The 24,722-nt window shown below is 33.7% G+C and overlaps 1 protein-coding gene across 7 annotated transcripts in view; it reads right to left on the bottom strand.

Annotated features, from left to right (window-relative positions):
* The window catches only part of ATSPO11-1 (Spo11/DNA topoisomerase VI, subunit A protein), a 314,730-nt gene extending 299,808 nt beyond the window's left edge, over positions 1-14,922 (bottom strand). For 5 of the 7 annotated variants that reach the window (XM_089803821.1, XM_089803825.1, XM_089803822.1 and 2 more), the window contains exons 1-2: positions 14,754-14,922; positions 14,570-14,675 (exon numbers count right to left, since the gene is read on the bottom strand). In XM_089803821.1, the coding sequence (XP_089659947.1) occupies positions 14,570-14,675; positions 14,754-14,802 (155 nt within the window). In that variant the 5' untranslated portion in view covers positions 14,803-14,922. The remainder of the gene's footprint in view (positions 1-14,569; positions 14,676-14,753) is intronic. The other 2 variants (XM_089803823.1, XM_089803827.1) reach the window with 2 other exon arrangements.
* Positions 14,923-24,722: the final 9,800 nt, after the last annotated feature.

Genomic DNA, 24,722 nt, shown 5'->3' with positions numbered 1-24,722 from the left:
AAGTTGTGAATTGATGCAATCAGGAAGGCAAGTAGAGGAGCGCAGCCGCACAGCGTCCAAAAACAGATATAGAAGAAGGGTGGCAGGAGGTTTTCAAAAAAAAAAAAAAAAACGACGACAAATCAAAAATGTTCAAAATGAGTAACGCAATAAATACATAATCAAGTAGAAAACATAAGTGGTTGTTAGAAAGAGTGTTGGATAAGAAGAAAATCACAAAAATGGTGTTTTCTGTGGCTTCGAAAGTGCTAATTTGGTCTTGGCGGCAAGGGGTGTTGCCCCTCGACCTTGCCCTGTATCCCGACAGGGAGCGCACCCAGGGCATTGCCCCCTAGAACCCCAGTCGTTGCGATTATCAGTCATCGAAAGTCTGACCAGTTGATGAGAGCTGGAGCTGCTGCAGGCATAGTGTGCCAGAGGTGGAGAGATCACAGAGCAAAGCAAGTCCCTTGCAAAGTTGGTGCTCATAGAGAAAAGATGGGCAGAGGCTGGGCAGGAAGCTCGGGAGACGGCCGAGAAGGCTCAGGAGGAGATGGCCGACCAACTTGCCACCCAGCGGATTGCATGGGAAGCAGAGCGGACAGCCTTATTAGCGCCACTCAAGGAAAGTGCACGAGGGGGGCAACGGGCAGAACAACAATTAGGGGCAACAGAACAACAGTTGGCAGCAGCATTACAGGAGGACTCAGTGAAACAGGCCCTTGATCAGAAGGAAGTTGAGTGCCAAGAGGTCACTTTGATGCTGAAAGAAGTAGTGGAGGAAAACTCTCAAATCAGAGCTGATTTGAAGGTCCAAACGAAACAAGTGTATCAGCTTTGACGCAGCTGGTCTACACAGTCTGAGACACAGCCTTCTGGTTCATGATGTCTATATTTATGTTGTTTTTATGAATAAATGTAGTTAGTTGTTGAGTTTTGTTGTGTGGTTGTCCGGAGACGACTTTTCTTTTCTTTTTTGGTGGGGGGGGGGGGGATGATGTCATCGGTAAATACTGTGTAGCTGACAAGATATGTGTAAGGATGTATGTCGTCGGTGTCGAGAAGGTTCTCATCGGTATCAGGAAGGTTCTCGTCAGTATCGGGAAGGTTTTCATCGATATCGGGAAGGTTCTTATTATGTAGCCGACATGTATGTGGCCGACAGACCCCTTCGGGAAGGTTCTTCGAAAAGTATTTATACACCTGCCTGGGATCATTGTATTCATCATCATCGAAGCATAATGTAATATCTTTGGCATATGCGAATAATATAAGAAGTTCTACTATTCTGATCCATTGTCTGTATGCATTAATTTCTTTACCCCGGTATGGTAAACAATAATAAGCCATTTAATGATTTCATAATAATTTGGCAACTAAAAATATAATAACTCCCATTATACTCATCATTTAAATATGACATCTAAAATAGGAGTCACGCCTATTATTTGTCCATGTGACCAAATGCACTTTTCCAAAAATAGAAACAATCCATCTCAACCAACACCCAACTTACCACAAATAGTAAGTACACAAAACCAAGCCCAAACAAAGACCAACCTATAACTTACTGAATTGTGGAGAAGACAAGACCCTCCCAAGCCAACCCACTACCTCAGAAGACCCTCTATCGACAATAATTAGCCTATGAGGAAAACAATAATAGGCTAATCTCTCAAACTCCAATGCTGGCAAAAAATGGGTACATTACATCTAATTATCAGTGATTGCTATGCTTGGTCTGTTGTTATATTTTCAGATGTGGCTCATCTTTTAGGAGACAGTGAGTTGTAGATTCATTTCCTATTGAGGCACATATCTCATGAGATGATTTTCCTTCTAGTATATAGGCAAAATGACAACATGGGTATCATTCCTATTCCTGATTCAGATTATAGCAGCAGGATGTGGGGGTCTTATGAGTCGGACTTCTTACATATTGAAGAAGTTTTTGGTTTTGGTGGTGATTTGTTCGTTCAGTTGACTGATTCAGGATGAGGACAGGTGGATAGACAACTACTTCTACTCCCAGAATCATGTTGATAGGATGGTTTGGGATTCATGTGTTGATTGGATTTCTGTGTAGCATTTTGAGGATTCTTTTGTGATACCAAACAATTTGAAATTTGATGCAATTATGATCAGAGTCGCACAGCCTACAAACACAATGGTAGTTCACAAATTTACATGGGATCTAGGGATCTGGTTGATGGATGAGTTGCATTTGGATAACTTGCTCCATAGTGTAGCAAGATGTGTTTTCAGATTGGACTACAAAGCTACTTGCAAATTGATATGAGATCATAGTATTGGTTTATGGCCTTATGATTGCTTGAGGGAAAGCAATTGTGAGGAGGGAGGACGTAATGTCCCCTTTTCTGGGATAGTTGAAAAATTAATAGGCCAACCCAATTTATATTAATATTAGCTATTGAGGACTTAATGCAGAATTATTCAAGTCAATTTAATATTAAAAAGGGGTTAATGAGTGACAAATTGGCAAAAAGGGACAAGGACAGGATTGGGGAAGCTCAAGAGTCACATTGATGGGTCCTTAAAAGAAGTACGAGGAGCTCATTTTGGTGGGCTTGGATTTGAGATTGATTTTCTAGTTTCTCTTTGGAGAACGTAAGAAAGCTTCAGCTTCTATTCAAGATCCGAAGATGCAAATTCTCAGGTTCTTCTTGAGTGGATTAGACGTAGCCCCAATTCATCATTTGTGGTGGATTCAGATCAAAATTCACATCTGAGATTAAAGGTGCATTTTATAGTTTCTCTCCAACTTGACTATGTAGTTGTATTTAAGATTGGATTGCTCATATTTGGTCATTGTATTGCTGATGTATAATGCAATAACGTATTTTGAGGTATTTTAATGAGCATTTATTGGTTCATTTGTCGTTTTTATATAATTGGTTTGGTTTGCAAGAGTTATCTATTATGTGTTGAAATCTATTCACGAAAAAAATTGGTAGAATATCTATTGAGGATATTATAGAAGGCATGGACAAAGTTTGTGGCAATGGACATCAAATGGATGTCCAAGGGGAGGGAGCGATATCTAGACATCAGGATGAGCTGGACAAAAGAAGAAATGGGAGGCAAAAGCTGATTGTAGCTTTTATAAGATTTGTATGCAAAAGGTGGAAGTTAGAACAAGATGCTGCAATAGGGATCCTAATATTCCGGATGTAAGGAAAAAGTCTAGAAAACAGAAATGCAGGAGAATGTTTGGAAATCTTGCAAAACATAAACTAGAAAGTGGATAAAACGGAGGGGTGAAATTACCTAGTATGGATTGATTTGATGGCTAGAGGATTAATCTAATTGATTTTGTGGCTGGAATTGAGAATTGCTTTCACTTTGGACTAACAAAATGAAGTTTGAAAATTTTATTTAAAAATTAGTAATTGGAAATTGATGGCTAGGATAATTTAGTTGACACGATGAATAGGATTACCATTGGTGATTTTAAGTTCTTTTACTTTTAAATTGTGAATGCAACATGATCACTCATTAATGGGGGGAATTGGACTAGGATTTGGGGAATTAGGCTGATTAATCAAAAAACTAGATTATGCAATCAATTAGCAGAAATGCATATAAAATGTTAGATTTAACTAAATAAATTTGATTTTATTCAATTAATTGCATGATGAAGGGAATGTTAAAAGGATAAGCCCTAGCTAATTAAATAAATATTTTCTATTGAGATGTTGAGAATGTGGTTATAACAGGCCTACAATGGTGTCAAAAGTGGTGAAAGTGTTGATGTTAGGCATGTTGTTAGAACATGGATGACTTTGATGTCCAAAAAATGAAATTACCTTGACTTTTTTCAAGTAGATAATGATATTGAAATTCTTGACTAGGGCATTAACTACATCTTCTATGCTGAGATTTGCTATCTGGATTTGATTGTGTGACCAATTTTTTTTACATCAACGTTTCGGATCACACTCCGTGATCCATCATCAGGATGCATACAATAGAAGAGAAGGATAAAATGATGGATCACGGAGTGTGATCCGAAACGTTGATGTAAAAAAAAAATTGGTCACACAATCAAATCTAGTTAGCAAATCTCAGCATTGATGGATTGTGGAAATCTGACAGCTCTTATACATCTTCTATTTCAACTATTAAAGGGGCCCTGAGTTGATTGAATGACTCTAAAGCATCTCCAACTATTAAAGATATGATAGTGTCGATAGGCATTCAAGGACAAGACCTGGCATCCGTATGCATATGTGAGTACATGTACGTATACCAATTTACCATGTTCACTAATATACATGTAATGTTCCCATTATAAAATAAATTATCTATCAAACTATTGTTAATGGGCCGATTGATTTAATATATCTCAGACCCATTTTTATTTTTGTTTTCGTAGTTTGTGTCGTCGTCGGCTATCTTTGTACACACTCAGAAAGTTTTCTCGACGGGTATTTAAGCACGGCTTGTAAGTAGTCTTTATGTATGCAAATTATTTGGATTTTTTCTTTGTACTGCAAATTTCAGTTGGGATTCTCTGTAATTTGCCATTTCGGAAGTGAAAGACCTTCCCTATTTGGTTCGTGCAGTTTCGGTGAGATTCATCCCTCACCCTATTCCGTCTTTGTACTGATTGGCTCGGATCTGGCAAATCGGAGCATTATATGTATATGGAAATCCTATCTGGTAACAAATGTGTATCTTTTATACTCTAGCTTCTACAAACTATTTGTGTTTAATATATGTTATTCTACATTTTGAGTGGCATCGTTGAATCCCTTGCATCACCCTACCTACATATACCCTTCTTTACAATCGTACGGGCACCTTGGCCTCTAGTCATCAGTGTACGGTTTACATCAAATACCGTTCAGCTTCATATCGCTCCGTACAGCCAACTCCCACGGTTGCTCCCACACCATATGACCATTCCCCCTACCTCCACCAACCGTACGGCCACTGCACGTTCCACTTCCCTCCACCGTACTGTCTCAGCCCTATCACCGTACACCCTCCTCACCTCCGTACGACCACTACAGAGACACTATACGGCCAGCCCATTGACATCATATGGCCCATCTACATCAATATTCTTGCTATGTACAGACATCCCAATCATCATACTTGATCAATACCACACCCTCCCATTGAAATTCAATGAGGTCTTGTCTTCGAGGACAACAGAACATTACAATACATGCATAGACACACATACATATACATAGACAGTAATATTAATATTGCAATTATCATCAGAAAATCCTTGCAATTGACCAAATCATCATTATCAAACAAATTATGAATTTTGAAGCATTCAGATATATATTCTCTTGGATCATGTTCAATCAAGTAGATTCATCGTGGTTATGATTATTACTTATTCCAGATAGAAGTTTGCTAATGATTATTTAAACCTGATCATACTCGATTAGGATCGAGTCCTTTCTAATGCTCTTTGTATATAATTGTCTCTTCATGAAGAGACCTATGGTGAATAGACTTGACCGTCTATGTTGTGTCCCTTGGAGAAAATATAAATTAGGATTCAAACAAGAGATATGATCATCGAAATTAATAAATGGTTCTATCTCTCCACAATAACATCAGATCGAGCATCAGAAATAAATTGCAGTAAGACTTTTCTCTCAATTGGATAGTTATTTGATTCATATATGTAGTGACTTAATATTACCTGCAAAACCAAAGTTCTGATCAATATTATTACAGTCTGAAATATTTAGATCAGTATAATCACAGTCCGATATAAGTTTAACAATCATTTACATGATATATGAGTCAAGTTAGGAAGATCCAAATTAAACTTGATAAATCAAACTATCAAACTACCTACCTCAATAAGTAAAGTCATGCTTTCATTCTTCAAAATGACAAATGCAATCAGATTTGAGGGTCGCCTTGAAGGTGCCAACAACTTCATAGCATGGAAGTTGAGAATCATTATGATATTTGAAGAGAACAAAGTAGATTCATATGTAAAAGACAAAAGGATAGAACCTGAGGATGAGCCAGAAAAATCCCGATGGATTGAAAATAACAAGAAAGCTATAAAATTGATAGGCTAGAGACCACACAATACCTATACTGGCAAAACAGACAACTGCATACCTCATGTTCAAAACTCTAGAGTTCACATTTGAGATAAACAATACTGACAGAACCCTTGCACTCAAAACATAGTTTAATCACATAAGTATGAACAAAGGAGAATCTATGAATGCCTTCTTCATGAGAATAACAGAATTGAGGAATCAATTGTCAAACATTGGGTATGAAATAGATAGCAAAGAATTATCCCTAATAGCCTTAGGTGGCCTACCAAACTTATGGGAATCATTCAAAAAAGGCATAAGTGCAAGGTCAAAACTCCCAAAGTTAGACCACCTAAGATCTGACTGCCTACAAGAAGAAGCTAGATAGTTACCAAAAGGAATCAAACAAAAATCCATAAATGAAGACACTGATGTTCTCAATACCAACCATCATAAGAAAGGAAAGAACTTAAAAAGGAAGAAAAATCATAATGGAGAAGGTTCATTAAGACAAATAGAAGATGTCTCCTAAATTCAATGTTTCAGATGTGACCAATATGGTCACTATGCTGCAAACTGCCCAAACAGAACTAAGAAACAAGCATCATATGCTAAAGTTAGAAAAACAAAATAAGAAGAGAGTTCTGAGAAGCTGGTAGGTGAAGCTGGTAAACCAATCACATGAGATGGTTTGAGTGATCCCTCCAATGTCCATGGCTGCAATGCAGAGAACAAAGAGTTTATTTGCTAGGTTTTGGAGTAAGCTGCAAATTGTAGGTTGTGGGATTGGTTTCCCATTAGCATCCATTAGGCAAAGAGTTGGGGTCCACTGACTAAGTAAGCCCTTTAAATTTGTTGAAATTGGTTTGATATTTTTTATTTGAGTTTGCATATGTTTCATTGCCAAATGCTCAGGATATATTTTCGAATTATAGTGGCGCATGAACTGGCAAGAACAGCAAAATTTATCCCAAGAAACTCCATTATACAATATATCAGCCATATAAACATTCATGAAGGAAATTACAAGAGGTTACAACCTTATAAGCAACTGTCCATGAAAACTAGCGGAGGTGAAAAATTGAAGCCATGATTCTATGGGCCCTACAAAGTCTTTATGGAAAATTGGTGAAGCAGCTCATGAATTAGAGTTACCCAAGAACAGTAGAATCTACAATGTCTTCCATGTATCATGGCTAAAGAAAGTCCTTGGACAATGAATTACTCAATGTGAAGAATTGCCTCCACCTGATGATGTGATAAGCTCATTCTAGAACCAAAAGGGTTCTCAACATGAGGGAGAAGAAATTGAGGAATAAGACCATTCACGAATGCCTGATCAAATGGAAAGGTCTGCCGGAAGAAGATGCAACCTGGAAGGAACAGAAGTTTTTGAGAACCTAAACAATAAATTGCTTGAGGACAAGTAAATTTAGGAGGGTTGGACTGTGATATCCCGTCTATAATGAGAATTTAAACAATAATATAATAACTATTTAATAATAATATTAATCTTCCCAATGATGATTAATCTTTATTTATAACATCCATTGGCAAAAATAATATGATCCGTTTTCATTAATACATCAGTTACTAATTATTATTATTATTGAACTTCTTATTCAGTCTAAATTTATAATATCAAAATAACAAATTCTGGGCAAAAACATTGGACAATTATAATAATTAATAATAATAAAAGCCACCAATATGGTATACGATTAGAAAGCATAATTAAGCATGGAAATGAATATTGGAATATCAATAAGTGACCTGTATGTCTTCGTGAATAATATATATCATCAGAAATATGTCTGGCTGTTCCCTCAAGGGTTGACAGTGCTCACTTGATTTATTCAAGGTTGTGAACTATGGAAATCAATTTTCAAGGATTTGGAACTTGCATGTGTTCAATACGATATCCAAAACTAATTAATGCAAACCCAGTAATTAACGGTTGTTAACTAATTGATTATGATATTATTATTAAGAGGCGATAGTATGACAATGGTTTACAAGCTAGACAATGATTTAATATGAGGAGTAATCAGTAAAGATTACTAACTGATTCGCATAATGAAAAAAATTCAATACAAACTTTGCATAGAGGGATGCAATTGACTAAATTATGAAGTGGTATGTCTCATTGATCGAAGGAATGTCACTTGCGAGTTCACAAACTATATATAGTGAGGATGGATTTCATTCTGAGGACCATCATCGATCAGGAAGAAAGAAAAAGGATACATATCAAATCAGACTGAAATCTAAGACTTGGACCAGTAGGCATTATTGTCATTGGGTACGTACAATATTCTTTGATAGTAACCAGTGAGTAAGTAGTCACGGATATATTAAGATTTTTATTTTTATTTTTTTTCAGATCTCGTTACTGATTTGGTACCTAAGGAGGAGAGCGCTGAGGCGAAGGACGGTATAAATCCAACCAATAGGATGATTCCCAAGATGAGATAGGCATTAGCGTCCCTTTAAAACCTTGAGGGCATGGTCAAAAGGTAGGTTAAGGGCTTGATCTGTAAACTATAATGGAAACTATTGAGTGGGTCTCTAAGCGCCTTGCTTGCATTCAAGTCTTCTCCCTTCTCAAACTGAAAGAGGTAATGAGATCAGCCTTAACATTAAAGAATTATAAATAGTGTTGGGATAAGGTGACTTGGTCTTACCACATTTTATTGCTTTCCTGGAAAGCTGCTAAATGAAGCTGGATTCTTCCACAAGAAAAGACTTGGAGTAGAAAAATAGAAAGCTTCTGTTTTTTGGTGATTTATTCTCTTATGTTTTGTTTTATGCAAGGGTTGTGCATAAGGAAGTTTCTAAAATAATTTGTAGATGCGTTGAATGTAGACGCTTTAGAAACTGTTTCCTCTTGTATGAAAACTCTATAAGTACAAAGCATTGTTGTAGAGAATAGAGAGAGAGATAAGAAGATATTTGCACAAGGCTATGCTGCCGGATTTTCTCTAGAATGGAGCAAGATGTAAATCTCCATGTGAAGGCTGAAAATGTATTGTAACTTGTTACTGAATAAAACATTAGCTTGATGGTTTGGAGGGTGGGGTTTTTACCTGGAAAGGTTTTCTCCACATATATCCGTGTTTTCTATTCTGTCTCATTCTTCTAGTTCTATGATTGTAGAATAATAATCTGTATGTCGTAATGCTGCTGAATTTTGTTTAGATCGGTAAATTCCAATCACTTTCCTTTAAGGTTTTAATTGTGGGAAATCAACTATGTCTGTTTCCGCTTTTATGGCATAGTAGTATGCACTTGTATTTGCTGATTAGAAGTTGTACAAGGAACTATTGTATACAGGATGTGCATACTGATCTCAGATGAATTTCTCGGGTGCTCTCATTTCCCTTCAATTGGTATCAGAGCCTTTTTTTTGTGAATTGCATGTTGTTTGCATGGGAGGATTCACAGAGTTTTTGGTTCTGGGTATTTCTTCTATTAAGATTTCTTAGCTTGCAGAGCTTGAAGAAGTTTGTTTTGAAGAAATTGACTGATAATTAATCCTTTGATAAGTGGAAGTCTTGCAGTTGATTTATTCCTTCAGGAGACAGCTGACATTTCTTGAAGGATGGTGAAAACAGAGAAAATAGAGCTGGTCATGTTGAAATGACATTGATCTGGAGCTCTTGGTTGACAGCAGAATAACACTTGATGCATGGGTATTTGAAGGTGTCTCTTTTGTTACCTAGAATGCATAGAGGCTATAGAGTTGATCATTGGATGATTTGGAAGCTTCTAAATAGCCTATCTCTCTCATATGCATGTACTAGTAGTGGTTGTGGAATTGGTCTACAAGTGGGCCTGGAGTTCCTGCACTATGTTTTCCTCTTGGATTCTTATGCTTATAGATTTTCTTTAAAAAAAATCTATGGTGATGTTCATCTATGATAATCCATTATTATGGGTTCAGTTGTTTGGTATTTTATTCAGACTTTGAGTCTTCCAGATGAGAAGTGGGTGTGGATGTGTATGGGTGTTCTTAAACACAATGTTTTTGCAGGTTTTGCATGCTGAAATAAAAAACTTGTGGTTTTTTGTGGATCTACTGAAGAGCTATTTTTTGGACTCTTGTTCCTTTAGAGTGGTACCAGATGAGATAGTTGTAGTTCTACATGCATGCATTCTTTGTGCATGGTGAGGGGAGGTCTTTTTCTTTCTCTGCATGGAGATGTTGGTACGTGATCAATCACTCAACATTTCTGTGGTGATGCTTTGTTGGATTCCTGGACTATGGTGCTTGATATGGACATAATTGGCAAATTAGATTTGTGCTTGATCTGGTGTTTGAGTCATGTTGTCTACATGATTATTCTCTTTGATCTAATTTGTATATGTCACTAATGTGATAGTGGGTTTGCATGTTGCAATGATTGGATCTACAAGTTATGCAGTTAAGTGGGTAGGCCACCCATTTAATTGCAGTGGGATAACTTGGATGTGGATTGTCTATATCCACTAGATTTGATTTAGTGTTGGTGCAGACTAGTTAGCTGGCCTTGTTTGTGGTCACTTGTGCATTTGTGTGGTTGCTTTGGATGAGAGGATGGATGATATTTGAGTACTTGGATAGCTTATGGAGTCCTAAAGCATGGTGAATTTCCTTAGTGTGGAGACTTGGTTTCACCCAGTGTGATGTGTGGGCCTGGATGATTTTCAGATTTGGAGGATGGTGTGTCATATGCTTGCAAAGCTTGGTATCACGCTTCAGTGGGAGCTTTAGCAGTGGCTGTATTTTTCCATCATACGGTGATGGATGATCTTCTTTAGTGTTGCAGATGTTGGAGGATGCCTTAGATCCTATTGTTGCAGAAGGGTCTTTCACATTTGTCGGTTCACTAGTTGGAGATGGTATCTTCATGTGATTGGAGATGTTGACATCTTTAGGATTCAAGGGGTCCTTGGTAGAGATGTTGTTTATGCTTTTATTTGATATGTTATCATGGTGGCTTTTATGTCATGGTTTTCTCTTTATTACCAGTTTAGAGTTGTGACATGATACAGTTATTTGGTATGATCACTTGAAGCATGTTATCTCTTTGGAGGAGATGGTTTAGATCATGATGTCATGTTTATGTTCTTGATTCCATGGTTGGAGCTTTGACATTGATCTTGTTTTAGTTTCTTGGTATTGAGTACTTTGATCATTTGCTTGATACTTCATGACAGTGCTATGTTGCAGTGGGGTTTTGCATGGAGTGATTGATTACAGGTGCTTGTGGATATTTGGAGACTTAGGTGAGGCTAGAGTTCTCTTGAGATGAGAGACATGTTGTTGAGATGTATACTCTTGATGAGATTTCAACAGAAAGTCCAAGGAGCCTACAACTTTGTTGGACGTGAGTTCAATAGAGACCTATGAGGAGATTGTTCTTGGATAAGTCACAGGGTGACTTGCATATCTTGGAGGAGCATTCTCATTCCCCGCTCTTGGTCTACTTGGCAATTTATCAGTTGAGAGGTATTGCCCAATGTTACTTTCAACTGCTTTATCTTTTCTTTCATATTCATGGTCTTGAGCTGTAGTTAGATGGTTCTGGAGGATTCATTGTGAGAGATGGATAACATGGTTATCTCCTTGAGGTGTACTTTCATTTATAATGACAATAGGAGATGGTAGTGGGTTGTTTTCCTGAAATGGGAAATGGAGTTGTTTGATTTTCTTTGAGAGGCTTACATCCATGTAGATTTATGATATCATATTATGTTTGATCTCTTGAGGTTGAATAGTTTTGGATGTTGTTGTGGCTTTTCTCTTGGGGTTGTGAAGTAGATCATACTTGGCACAATTGACATTTAGAAGTGTTTGTAGAAGGACATGCTACATGCTTATGATTTGCAGTTTCTTTCTTTGGTCTTGGTTATCTTCTTGGATGTTTGGGTTCACGTAACATTGTTTTTGAGATTTGTTGGAGCTATGTGGTCACTCTTTTGTGGTCATTTTTTATCACTTGTACTTCATTGTTTTTTGGTGATGACATGGTGGCTACTTTATCCTTTTTCTTTGTTGAATGTGGAGAACATGGGAGAGTTGTGGAGACTGGACGAGAGAGATGTTTCTTGCAGTGTTTCTGCTAGAGGATTTGCATATCTTTGTGGATGGTCCTTGGTACTACATGGTTTCACTTTCTTTGTGTTGTTATCAGTAGACTCAATATGCCGTTGATTTTTCAGATTTGACATTACCCATGCAGTGGGAGTTCTTGTATGTGTTTGGTCTTCATCGACTGGTTTGCACATAGAGCTTGAGGTTGCAATTTATGGGTTGGTTATGTTGCTGGCATGAGTTTTCTGGTGTTCGATACCTTTGAGGTATGGGTGATTGGATGAGTTAGCATTTACTATGGATGCTATTTTCAATCTCGTGGGTTTATCAGTTGGATTGGACAAATCAGTTTGGTTGTTGTTCTGGCTGATGTTTTATCTTGTTTTCTGGAGGATGACTTCACAATTTTGTTGGGCTAAGAAGTTGATGTTTTTGATGCTTCTGTGTAGCTCATGAGCACAGTGGAGTGGTGGCATTGTGTGTAGCCTTTGTTATCACATGGATCTTATGCTTGTGTTATTTGGAAAAGTGTCTAGTTGGAGCATGAGAGCATATGTTATGATTTATGTTGTTTCATGGATGGTTGTGATGATATAGTTTCATTAGTTTGAATCTTGTAAGGTCTTCGTCAAGTGGGAGATTGTTGGGATAAGGTGACTCAGCCTTACCACGTTTTATTGCTTTATTTGTGCTTTCCTGGAAAGCTGCTAAATGAAGTTGGATTCTTCCACAAGAAAAGACTTGGAGTAGAAAAATAGAAAGCTTCTGTTTTTTGGTGATTTATTCTCTTATATTTTGTTTTATGCAAGGGTTGTGCATAAGGAAGTTTCTAAAATAATTTGTAGATGCATTGAATGTAGACGCTTTAGAAACTGTTTTCTCTTGTATGAAAACTCTATAAGTACAAAGCATTGTTGTAGAGAATACAGAGAGAGATGAGAAGATATTTGCACAGGGTTATACTACCGGATTTTCTCTAGAATGGAGCAAGATGTAAATCTCCATGTGAAGGCTGAAAATGTATTGTAACTTGTTACTGAATAATACATTAGCTTGATGGTTTGGAGGGTGGGGTTTTTACCTGGAAAGGTTTTCCCCACGTATATCTGTGTTCTCTATTCTATCTCATTCTTCTAGTTCTATGATTGTAGAATAATAATCTGTACGTCGTAATGCTGCTGAATTTTGTTTAGATCGATAAATTGCAATCACTGTCCTTTAAGGTTTTAATTGTGGGAAATCAACTATGTCTGTTTCCACTTTTATGGCATAGTAGTATGCACTTGTATTTGCTGATTAGAAGTTGTACAAGGAACTACTGTATACAAGATGTGCATACTGATCTTAGATGAATTTTTGGGGTGCTCTCATTTCCCTTCAAATAGTAAAGGAATCAAATAACTTAAAATGTTTGATATATTTTCCACTTTGAACGATGGAAGAAAATAGATTTCAATCACCGTATCTTTGTCAATTCGTTTAGGACATTAGATCATAATTTTTTGTGTAACAGAAATCTCATTAAGTCGCTGAGATTTGTCATTTGTGACTTTTGAAGGGATGAAAAGGGTATTAAATTCATAAAAGGTTTGACGAGGATGTTTGTGATGGAAAACAGAGAACAAAATTTAATCATCAAGTAGAGTGACTACACTATCTAGTCCATATGCAATTTACAATATGCCCAATTAAAGCTCTTTATGGGTGTCAAAAGGAAGTATAATCTAACTACAATGGGACAATTCGCAAGAAATTTCCTTTAGACACCCTAACTTGATGGGAAGAGAAAACAGAGACCGGAATCAAACGTAATTCAAGACTGAGACACAAGATCAGCAAATAAGTCTTGCAGATAACAAAATATTATTACAAAAATTAAGTTTCAAAATCACATCAGAAAATAATCCACTGAATTGGGCCAATGTAAATCAATGCAATCGAATGCTTCAGAAAAAGGCAATTCGTAGCCTGAGGTAAGGTAACGGACATTTTCTTTCACCCTCAAAGTCTTTATCACCAGGGTAGGGGATTCATCATAACCCATATAATTTTTTGCCCCAACCATCTGCTGTTCTCAGCATCATATCAAAGTAACCCCAGTTATAAAGCGCCCCAAGTGTAACCTTATATCTCCAGTTTATGGGCATTTGGATTTTGCGTCGTTTCCTTGGATTTTCACAGAGAATCATTATGAAGCAATCACAAGACTAATAACACTAAATCTTTCTAATGCTCGCATATTGATCTCTTTAATGGGGCCTTTCTCACGTGCTCTCAATATTAAATACATCGCAAACCACAACAAATTACATTTCCAGTCAATTCTAATAATAATAATGCACTAAGCGTGTGAAGAGACGTGTGATTCAAAGAAGGTAAAACCATGAACATTTTGAATTCCGACGCACATAACTAAGCTAGTTCAGTATAGAATTCGTGTACTTGCTGTAATAGTAACATAAAATACCAGGCTTGGTGGTGATGATCAAGAGTGCAGTACGCTTGGTACTTATTTATGCCAACACAAGGCACGTTTCCTTCCCATAACTCCAACAACAGAGTTCGCGTAAAACCTAACAAGTTCCGATAGGTTTTGTTACTATGTTATAGAGCAAAATATATTGCTAAGTTTCTGTAAAACCGAAAGTCACCTTTGATGCTCTGGAGCAAACCCTGCGGCGTTACCTCCTTTCCTTCCATCTAGTGCTTTAGTTAGCTCCTAGATTTAAATTTAAATTTTCAGGCCCTGGCTAATCTCCAGGCGTTACCTCCTTTCTTTCCATTTACTGCTGTTGTTAGCTCCTAGATTTAAATTTATATTTACCGGTTCTGGCTAATCTCCAATAAAATGCACCAAAGAAAAGAAAAAACAAAATCAATTTTCTCAAAAAAAAATTGTTGTTTTAGAAAGAATAGTGTCGGGGATAGGTAGAATACGTATAGAGGGGGAACACTCTAGTTATTAATCAATGTTAATTTGTAATGATATATTAAAAAAATGATTATGATTGAAATTGCAAATTGATCTTAGTTTGTCATTTTAAGGAACAAATAGTTACAAGAAATGAAGACAATTTGATACTTGATAAAATACCACAAATTGTTACTTTCCAAATCATTCGTTAACATGCAATCATGTATTAAAAAGAATGATTTTGATTGAAGATTCTATATAATTAATGCAGATGATCTAGAACATTGAATGTAGTTATTTCATTTACAAATATACCTTGTTAGAGCCACATTGCAAATAAGAATGATAACTAAAAACTCTATCTCTAGAACTCTATAATGGAGATAATCTAAATCGTTAAAAAGTAGCTAATTCATTTATTTATACCTCCAACTATCCACATTATTTTCAAAAATACAAATGTACTCTTTTAGATTTACCATGTCCCCACACATCTTAACATTTATCTCATTTTAAAGAATGAACAATCATAGTAAGTGAATTATGAGCCTAATACTTAATAAACAACCACAAATCATCCATATAAATCACAACTTCAAAGTCATCATGTTAAATTTGATGATCTCCTCCAGAAAACACAAATTGTAGGAAAAGAAAAACGCAAAGTTTATACACCCAAAGAAGAAGATTCTAATGTAAGGATAGTATTTTGAAATTTATACATCTTAAACACAACACAAATCTATTTCTCCACAAAATCTATGAAATGATTAAACAAACATTAGTGCATGTAGCTAAATCTTGTAAATGTAACAACACAAAATTCTAAATAAAAAATTGAAAATTATTCAAAATGACAGAAAACAATATGATCCATTCAATAATATCATAACACATCAAAATTATTCTTTGAAACACTTCTAAAGAAAATTGTACACTATGAATTGAAACTTGACGCTCCTAAAAACCCTATCTCTAGAACTCCATAATGGAGATAATCTAAATCGTTAAAAAGTAGCTAATTCATTCATTTATCCCTCCAACTATCCACATTATTTCAAAAATATGTAATTATCTGACCCACACAACTACTCCTAACAATCTTTCTACCAAATAAAACTCATACAAGATTTTGGAGGACAATACAGTGCAATTGGAATTTGGAGTATGGATGCCAAATTGGAACAACACAGACAATATGGAGATCGTACAATGTTTGAGTGACTATACGGTATGATGGGTGGAAATGGGTCGTACACCCAGGATGTGAAGGTTGTACGGCATGGAGAAGCTTGTACAATGGGTAGTAGAGTCTATATAGTAGACAGGTCATATGGAAAGGAGTTACTATGGCCATATAGAGGAGAGTGGAGGGACACAATGGTCGTACGGTGGATGCCAAATAGGGTCGTATGGTGGTTTCCAAAGGGTCATACAATGAGTGATGAGTCATATTGTATAGGTGGTTGTGTCTAACGATGTTGTACAGATGGAACCGAGTGTTGGGAAATGTTTGAATCACTTAATACAACCAAGATAAGACTCGAACAAGAAATGAAGAGTGAACACAATCATTTAATTAATATTTACAATATGATGGTGCTCTAATTTGACAGATTAGAGTGAAGTATTACAAGAGACAACAAAATAGGGTGAAGGTTGAATCCCACCAAAACTGCGTGAGCCAAATAGGGAAGATCTTTCACTTCTGAAATGGCGAACAATCCAGAACTTCAACAAGAATTTGTAGTACATAGAAATAATCAAAAAATCATGCCTAAAGACTACCTACAAGTCGTGCTTAAATACTTGTCAGGGAAACTTTTTGAGGGTGTACAAAGATAGCCAACAACGACACAAACTACAAAAATAAAACAAAAAATGGGTCTCAGATATATTAAATCAATCCGCCCATTAACAATAGTTTGATGAATGATTTACTTTATAATGGGAACATTACAAAATATAAATGTACTCTTTTAGATTTACCATGTCCCCACACATCTTAACATTTATCTCGTTTTAAAGAGTGAACAATCATAGTAAGTGAATTATGAGCCTCCTACTTAATAGACAACCACAAATCCTCCATATAAATCACAACTTCAAGTCATCATGTTAAATTTGATGATCTCCTTCAGAAAAACACAAATTGGACAAAAGAAAAAACGTAAAATTTGTACACCCAAAGAAGAAGACTCTAATGTAAGGATAGTATTTTGAAATTCAACATCTTAAACACAACACAAATCTATTTCTACACAAAATATATGAAATGATTAAACAAACATTAGTGCATGTAGCCAAATCTTATAAATGTAACAACACAAAATTCTAAATAAAAAATTGAAAATTATTCAAAATGACATTAAACAATATGATCCATTTAATAATATCATAACACGTCAGAATTATTCTTCGAAATGCTTCTAAAGAAAAATGGACACTATGAATTGAACCTTGACCAAACAAAGGACATAAAAAAGCCTCACAGTTATCTTGAGGTACCTTAAAAATTTTCACCCTTAAAATATTTTCAACAACTAATCTTATTAATCAAATTTGAACATTCAATCGACTACAACAATATGAATATAAAAATCAGAAAATAACATGCAAAACATTTAATCACAATTTTATATCATTATTTAATATGGAAGCCCAATTTGGGCAAAAACCACTACAAAAATTATGACCCATAAATAATTCACTCTTCTGAAGTGAGTTTGGTTAAGAGCCAACCATGTAAAAGGTTACAAACATATTTGCTAGACTTGACCCTGTCAGGGAATTTTCACCAAACATCAACTAGATCTATCACCCTATAATGAGTTGTCTGGTAAAGAGGACTTAGTACATTCATTGGAATGTCACCTTACAAAGGATTTAGAAATAGGATTGTTAAATCCACTTGGTTAAGAGATTTTTTGCTACAATAGTTAAAAAGTAACTATGAAATGATCTGATAAATTGTGCAACTACATTTGCCTATTTAGGTCTCCTTTTTCTCTTTTCTCTTCTTCAAACTATAACACCCTACTTGGGAACCCGAGAGGAATAAACCTAACATTTAACAATGTTTAATGAGCTATTTTTTTTAAGTTTAAACAACATCAGGATAGCATAATGCAGAAAAAACATACACATCATATACACATAAGCAATTACAAATACAATTTCAATATCTCAAGGGTTCCTTCAAGTTGAGTCATGTTAAGAATTATAATAATTAGTTTAAGTTTCAAGTACAATGTGTCAAGATCATAAAGAATTAACAAATACCTAATCTCATAAGCAAATGCATAGATACATGAAATACAATGAAAATATATCCAATGAATAACATATGTTGCACATGTCGCAGGGTATGCAAAAATAGATACAATACATCCGAATACAGGATTATATATATATATATATATATATATATATATATATATATATATATATATATATATATATATATATATATATATATATATATATACACCAAATAGAAGTCTCCAAGATAGAAGTAAGAATAATAAAGTACAATTGTTGCAATAAACATCCAACAGCTGTAAATCTAAGGGGGACCCAAATGGTAAGAAGACACTACCTCCCGACCGCTTGGTTACCTAGTTAGGCTTCCACTCCCACTGTGCAAGGAAGATAATGAACGATCCACATATGCTAATCAATCATGAAATATTCCTAGGCAAGAAATCCTAATGGCCACCTCTACCTTAGAGAATCCAAATAGAAAGAACACTCAATCCAATACCAACAGTGCATAACAAAACATCATACATATACCATAATATATCAAATCACCAAAATCATAAGATAAAGTCAATGAAAGATATCCACCTCAAGTCAAGAACCACATGTCAAAAGTACATCATCCATGAATCACCAATCGTCATCAATGAAAGTAAATAACCTCATTAAAAATATCCAACAATAAGTGCACCATTAGATCTTCAAACAAAATCTACAAAGGAGACTCAGGCTACATTCTAAGGAGTGTCATCACATAGTCAAACTACTTGAGTTACCCTGGATTGACTCTCAATAGACCCCGGACCCTTAAGCATTGAGTTACCCTAGACTGGTTACTCTAAACCTCAAACCCTTAATGTGACACATGTGGAACCAAAAAAACCTCTTAAGAAGATGACGCAAACCAATCATACTGTCATCCCATTCCCATCCTTAGTCTATACAAGCACTCAAGACATGGGCAAGGCAATATCTCTAACTTATCTATTTAGTGTATTTCCCAAAATATTAATTACTAGATTATCACTTATTAACCTACAATAGGTTATCCTAACAATAACCACTTTAGGTCTCGGACCCCTACTATAAGCTAGTCACAAGGACATGCACCTAGACAACCTCTCCTAAGAATACACTCACTTTTGTGTCCCATACCACAACACCCATAAGATCGAATTCAATTCCTTAATAGGCAACCCGAAAATAAGTTGGTTCTCCCAACCCATGTAAACAGAAAAGCACCACATAAAATCTCTCATAAATGCAACTATCAAATTGAAACACAAGTTCATCATGATATTCAAAATAGAGAAACATCATAAAAGAAAAATACAATGAAAAACTCTGGTGTACATCCTAGTTGGCTAACTAAACAACTTACATGAAATTTCTCATGAAATAAAGACCACAATTCCTCAAATAACTAAAGCAAAAACATTAGAAGAACACATACCAAGAATACAAGTTTCAGTCCTACCATTTAATTCATTTGTTTTTTTTTTTTAATTTTCAAAGTAACTGTCTTCTCCATGACTTTATATATATATATAATTTTATTAATATTCATTATTAATAAATTATAAATATTATCAAATTCAAACCAACCATAATTTGATATCAAATAATCTTACATATATTTAATTATAACTTATATTTAAATCCTTACTAAAATTATACATAGTAAAAAACAATAATAATCAAAACTAAATTTAAACACTCTCTCTTTTGCTAAATATATCTATATTTTAAAATAGATTTAAAAAAAAAAGAATCTTAAAACATATTCTTTTTTTTTAAAACCCTCTTAGAAAAGCTAACTTAAAAAAAACATATTAAACCAAAGGTAATAGGAATGGGATAAATCTTTGGGGAACATGTTAATGTCCTTAATAAATAATTTTAAACAAGTCATAAAAGTTATGCAAGAAGTTAGGTATCGAATTATCCTTTTTTTAGTCCCTGCCTATATATAGGGAGGGAACTAATGTTTTCATTAGATCCCCCTTTCATTTATTAGCACATAAAATAAATTTCATAGTTCAAAGGTTTCAATGGTAATATTTTTTAAATCATTTTTTCATTTATAATTTCTTTTTCCTGATTGGCTAAAGGCATTTTTCCTGGGGTTAAATTTATTTATAAAAATAAAAAATTGAAGAAAAATCTGCAATGATTAAAACTATATTTATTGAACTGATAGCAACATTTATTACTGATTTTCATTTGATTTTTGTGCATATTGTATTACTACCACATAGTACAAGCACAGACACACAAGCATTGAACGTGAAGATTGGTAATGCTCTCATCTAACATTTTAATAATTGGAAAAGACTTAGAATGTTAGCATAGGTCATAAATGATCAGTGCCTTATGCATCCAGCCAAAGGGTCGAGGGCATTTTTTATTTTTAATAGTCTTTTCCATAATCCCAATCGCACCTCCTTCTAAAATGTCTACCACTTGTTTTTCTATCTAATTCATTGTGCCTTTTCTCTGTGGGCTCTTATCTTTTTATTTTCAATTTTTTTTGGAAGAATCGTAGGTACTGAAGTTTGGTCAAGGAATAGCTTTTGAGAAACAATTCAATTTTAGAAAAATGACATTAATAAAAGAAATGAGAAAAATTTATAAATATGCAAACCGTAGTAGTTTTATATTGGCAATCTATAGTCTTGTAGCATTGGGGATGGTGAAGATCTATTGTTTATTAAAAAAATTAAATTTCTATTGTCACTTTCACAATATAAAAACTATATAGGGCATTCTAGATTCGCGTGTATGACTTATCTCTTTGAGATTTTAAGCAGTGTATGCTATCATTCTAAAGATTCTTTGTATAATTTGTGTGAAGGTTAGATTAAATACTATTGAATTGATAACAATATGTAAATGAAAAATTAATCAAATTATAAAATTTAGTGAACAAATTTTAATTTTAATTCAAGTATATCTAAATTGTGTCTTTATACCTTTTTACTATCATTCTTATTTTTTCCTTCCTCATCCAAAGTTATAAATCTTCAAATTGTATTGCATGCAAATAATTCTAAAATTCAAAATTTATTGATTTTTTTTCTTGTTAAAAGCTTTCTTACTTCTCTATTTATAATCCTATCTAATATTGTTTTAATTTTTTTGTTTTTAAATAGTCTCAAATATTTATGTAAAACTAATTGAAAGTAAAATTATCCATGTGAGGATGACATCAAAATGATAAACTAAGTCTTAACTTGTGGAGAAATTGAAAAAAGCAACTAGCATTTTTGTCAACTAGAGCATAGTATGTCAAATAGATGTTTTCTGGAACGTGTGATCCATTCTAATTTAGGACCAATCTCATCAAAATATTTAGGTTCATCAATTTCAATACTGCTAAGATCTACTATTGAATATTCACAAATTTGAATTTATTGAACTACAATCACATAAATAACTAGAATATATCAAATTTAAAAATAATATAAAATACAATTGACTAAATTACTTCAATAGAAACAACTATTAATAAAGAAGCATCAATAAAATATTACAAAATTTTATAAATAACTAGTATAGATATCTTAAATAAATCTATCTAAAGAAATGTCCATAGATATCCACTACAAAATAATTATAATTTAATTTACTATATCTAAAATTATTTATATTTCTTTTATCTCCATTTATTTATTTTTTACTAACTTAAGCTTTTTATTTTAATTTCTTAAAAAATGTAACCCCCCACCAAGGGATCCAAAAGAGTTAATGTAGTGCCTACCCTCGTTCACATCTTTTCTAGACTTATTGTTGCTATTATTATTAGACTTTGATGGACTAGTTTTATGTTGATGGTTTAGTGGTGTTGTTTTGACACTATCAGATATTATGATAGGGATTCAGTTGATATATGATGAGATCATTCAGACTTTACATTTCATGTATGTATGATGATCATTACATTGTTTTCAGTTATTAATGATGATTAGTTAGATGGTTTATTATTTCATGTGTTTTATTATGGTTACTTACCCCATACTTGCATGTGTATGGTGTGCATGTTTTCTTATTGTATGGTGTTTCTGATGTGGTTAAGGAAGGGAGTCGTAGTCACCTGCTTAGTCGGGATCTACACGATGCACCACTTCCTGCCATTGTCTGTTTAGCTTAGCATTATATATTGTATGTACATGCATGGTTTTTCTGCAGGTTGCAGGTACCGGGTATCGACTTCCCTAAATTGCCAGGATGAACGTACCTTATTATACTATCTCAATGATAAGAAAAGGGAGATAAATTCTCAAGTCCAAATCCCAAACCTAAAAACTATTTGTCCTAGTGAGTTAGGACAAGTATCAAAGTTGAATACCCATCGAATGTGTCGGATGACATATTTCGTGATTTTTAACCCTTTAGATTTATTTTGTATGATTTGTTCTATGATGGGTTTTCATATTTTATCTTGGAGGTCTATGGTGAATTTTCCATTAATTAAGTCTTAATAAATAGATTTAATTAATAAATTATTTATTTGAGAAAATTAATAAAATATCATGATCTTTGATATTTTGATTGTAATTAATTAAATGTGAATTATTGGGGAAAAGGAATTAAATAAAAGAAAACTAGAAATTAAAATTAATAATAATTATAAAATAATAATAAAGTAATAAATAAAATAATAATAATAAAAGTTATAAAAATTAAAATGAAAGTTATAAAATTTAAATAGAAATAATTGGAGTTATAAGCTTGCATGGGAATTAACATGTGTCAACAACACGGGGGTTAGTGCATCAATTAAGCACAAGGTGTCTACAACTCTATGACTCAGCAAAAAGGTTGGAATAGACCCATGCTTAGTTGGTGAGACCTTTCAGCGGTTTCAAGAAGCATTCCAAAGGTTTCTTGAGAGCTCTTTATATTCAAGCATTCATAGAAGCTTAGGGAGAGAGTGTGGAGAGCAATTGGAGCATTGGAAGACTCAAGAACTTTGAAGAAGGGAGCTTGCTCTGTGGGTTTTCTGAGGAAAAGCGAATTAGCATCGAAATTTGGGTAGATTCTTGTGATTTTTCTTATGCTATTTCCGCATCATGCATTCCTGTCTTCTTCGTGTCTTCCATATGTCTTCTGAGGAATTTCATATTTTTATTGTATGCATTTTCAATTTGGGCAATTAAATTTATTTGAGAATTTTATATGCATGGATTTTTTAAAAAAAAGAGAAAACGGGGCTAGGGTTAATTCATAGCCAAACCCATTAGATTATTTATTGGATAAATTTGAGATCAAAGTTTATAGAAAATTTCTGAAAATTAGAATTTCTAAATAAATCGTGTATATACATGTTTATATTTTTTAATCTGCATATATATATATATATATATATATATATATATATATACATATATATATGTCTATATATATATATATATGTATATATATATGTATATATATATATATATGTATATATATATATATATGTATATATATATATATATATATGTATATATATATATATATATGTATATATATATATATATATATATATACACACATATATACATATATATATACATACATATGTATATAATATATATATATATATATTTAATTAAAAAAAAAAGAATATCATTAATCGAAAACATTTTTTGAAAAACGTTGAACTTTATTTAAAAATCGAATCGCATACTCGCGAATGGAAATTGCATAAGCGATTTTTTTAAATAAATAAAAAATTTAATGCAAATTGAGGCGGGCGGGGAGGGCTGAGCCCGTACCCCCACCCCACTACGTATATGTGGCAAAGGCCGGCGGCACTGTTGTCGCAGGCCTGCGACAGCAGGCCCGCACGGTACCTCCTCTGTGTAGTGATATAGATATATATGAATTGACTTCCAAGGTTGTGACGCAATTTTGCGATTTGCGAGATGCGAATTGCGAATTGCGATTTGATTATTATATTTTGTTTTATAAAATTTTTTTTTTTTTATTATATGTATAGATGTATATTTATGTATATATATATATATATATATACAAGTATATATATATATATATATATATATATATATATATATATATATATATATATATATATATATATATATATATATATATATATAAAATTAACTATAAATGATTATTATAAAGTTCTCAATTAATGGATCACTTTTTTAATGATTAAAATATTGCTATTAAGCTTGTCAATTATGAAGAGATATTAACAATTAATTTAATTAAACTTAGTTTTTTTTTAATTAAGATTAATTATTAGAATATATAATCTAAGTTTTTGATTCATTGAGAATGTCAATTTTCAAACAATGTCATATAAATCAATTAAAAAATTGAGTCTGATGGAGAAACTTTTATCTATCAAACGAATACTTGGGTTAGGAAAAACATGAAATTTCTCCACTTGATATAATTTGGAAAAACGTAAACTGAGACTTTTAAAATTCAA

This window comes from Cupressus sempervirens, chromosome 10, assembly GCF_028749045.1.
Source record: "Cupressus sempervirens isolate cs-2001-9-10 chromosome 10, ASM2874904v1, whole genome shotgun sequence".
Classification (NCBI taxonomy): domain Eukaryota; kingdom Viridiplantae; phylum Streptophyta; class Pinopsida; order Cupressales; family Cupressaceae; genus Cupressus; species Cupressus sempervirens.
Note: the sequence above shows the minus strand (reverse complement) of the source record. Positions and strands in the feature narration are given on the sequence as shown.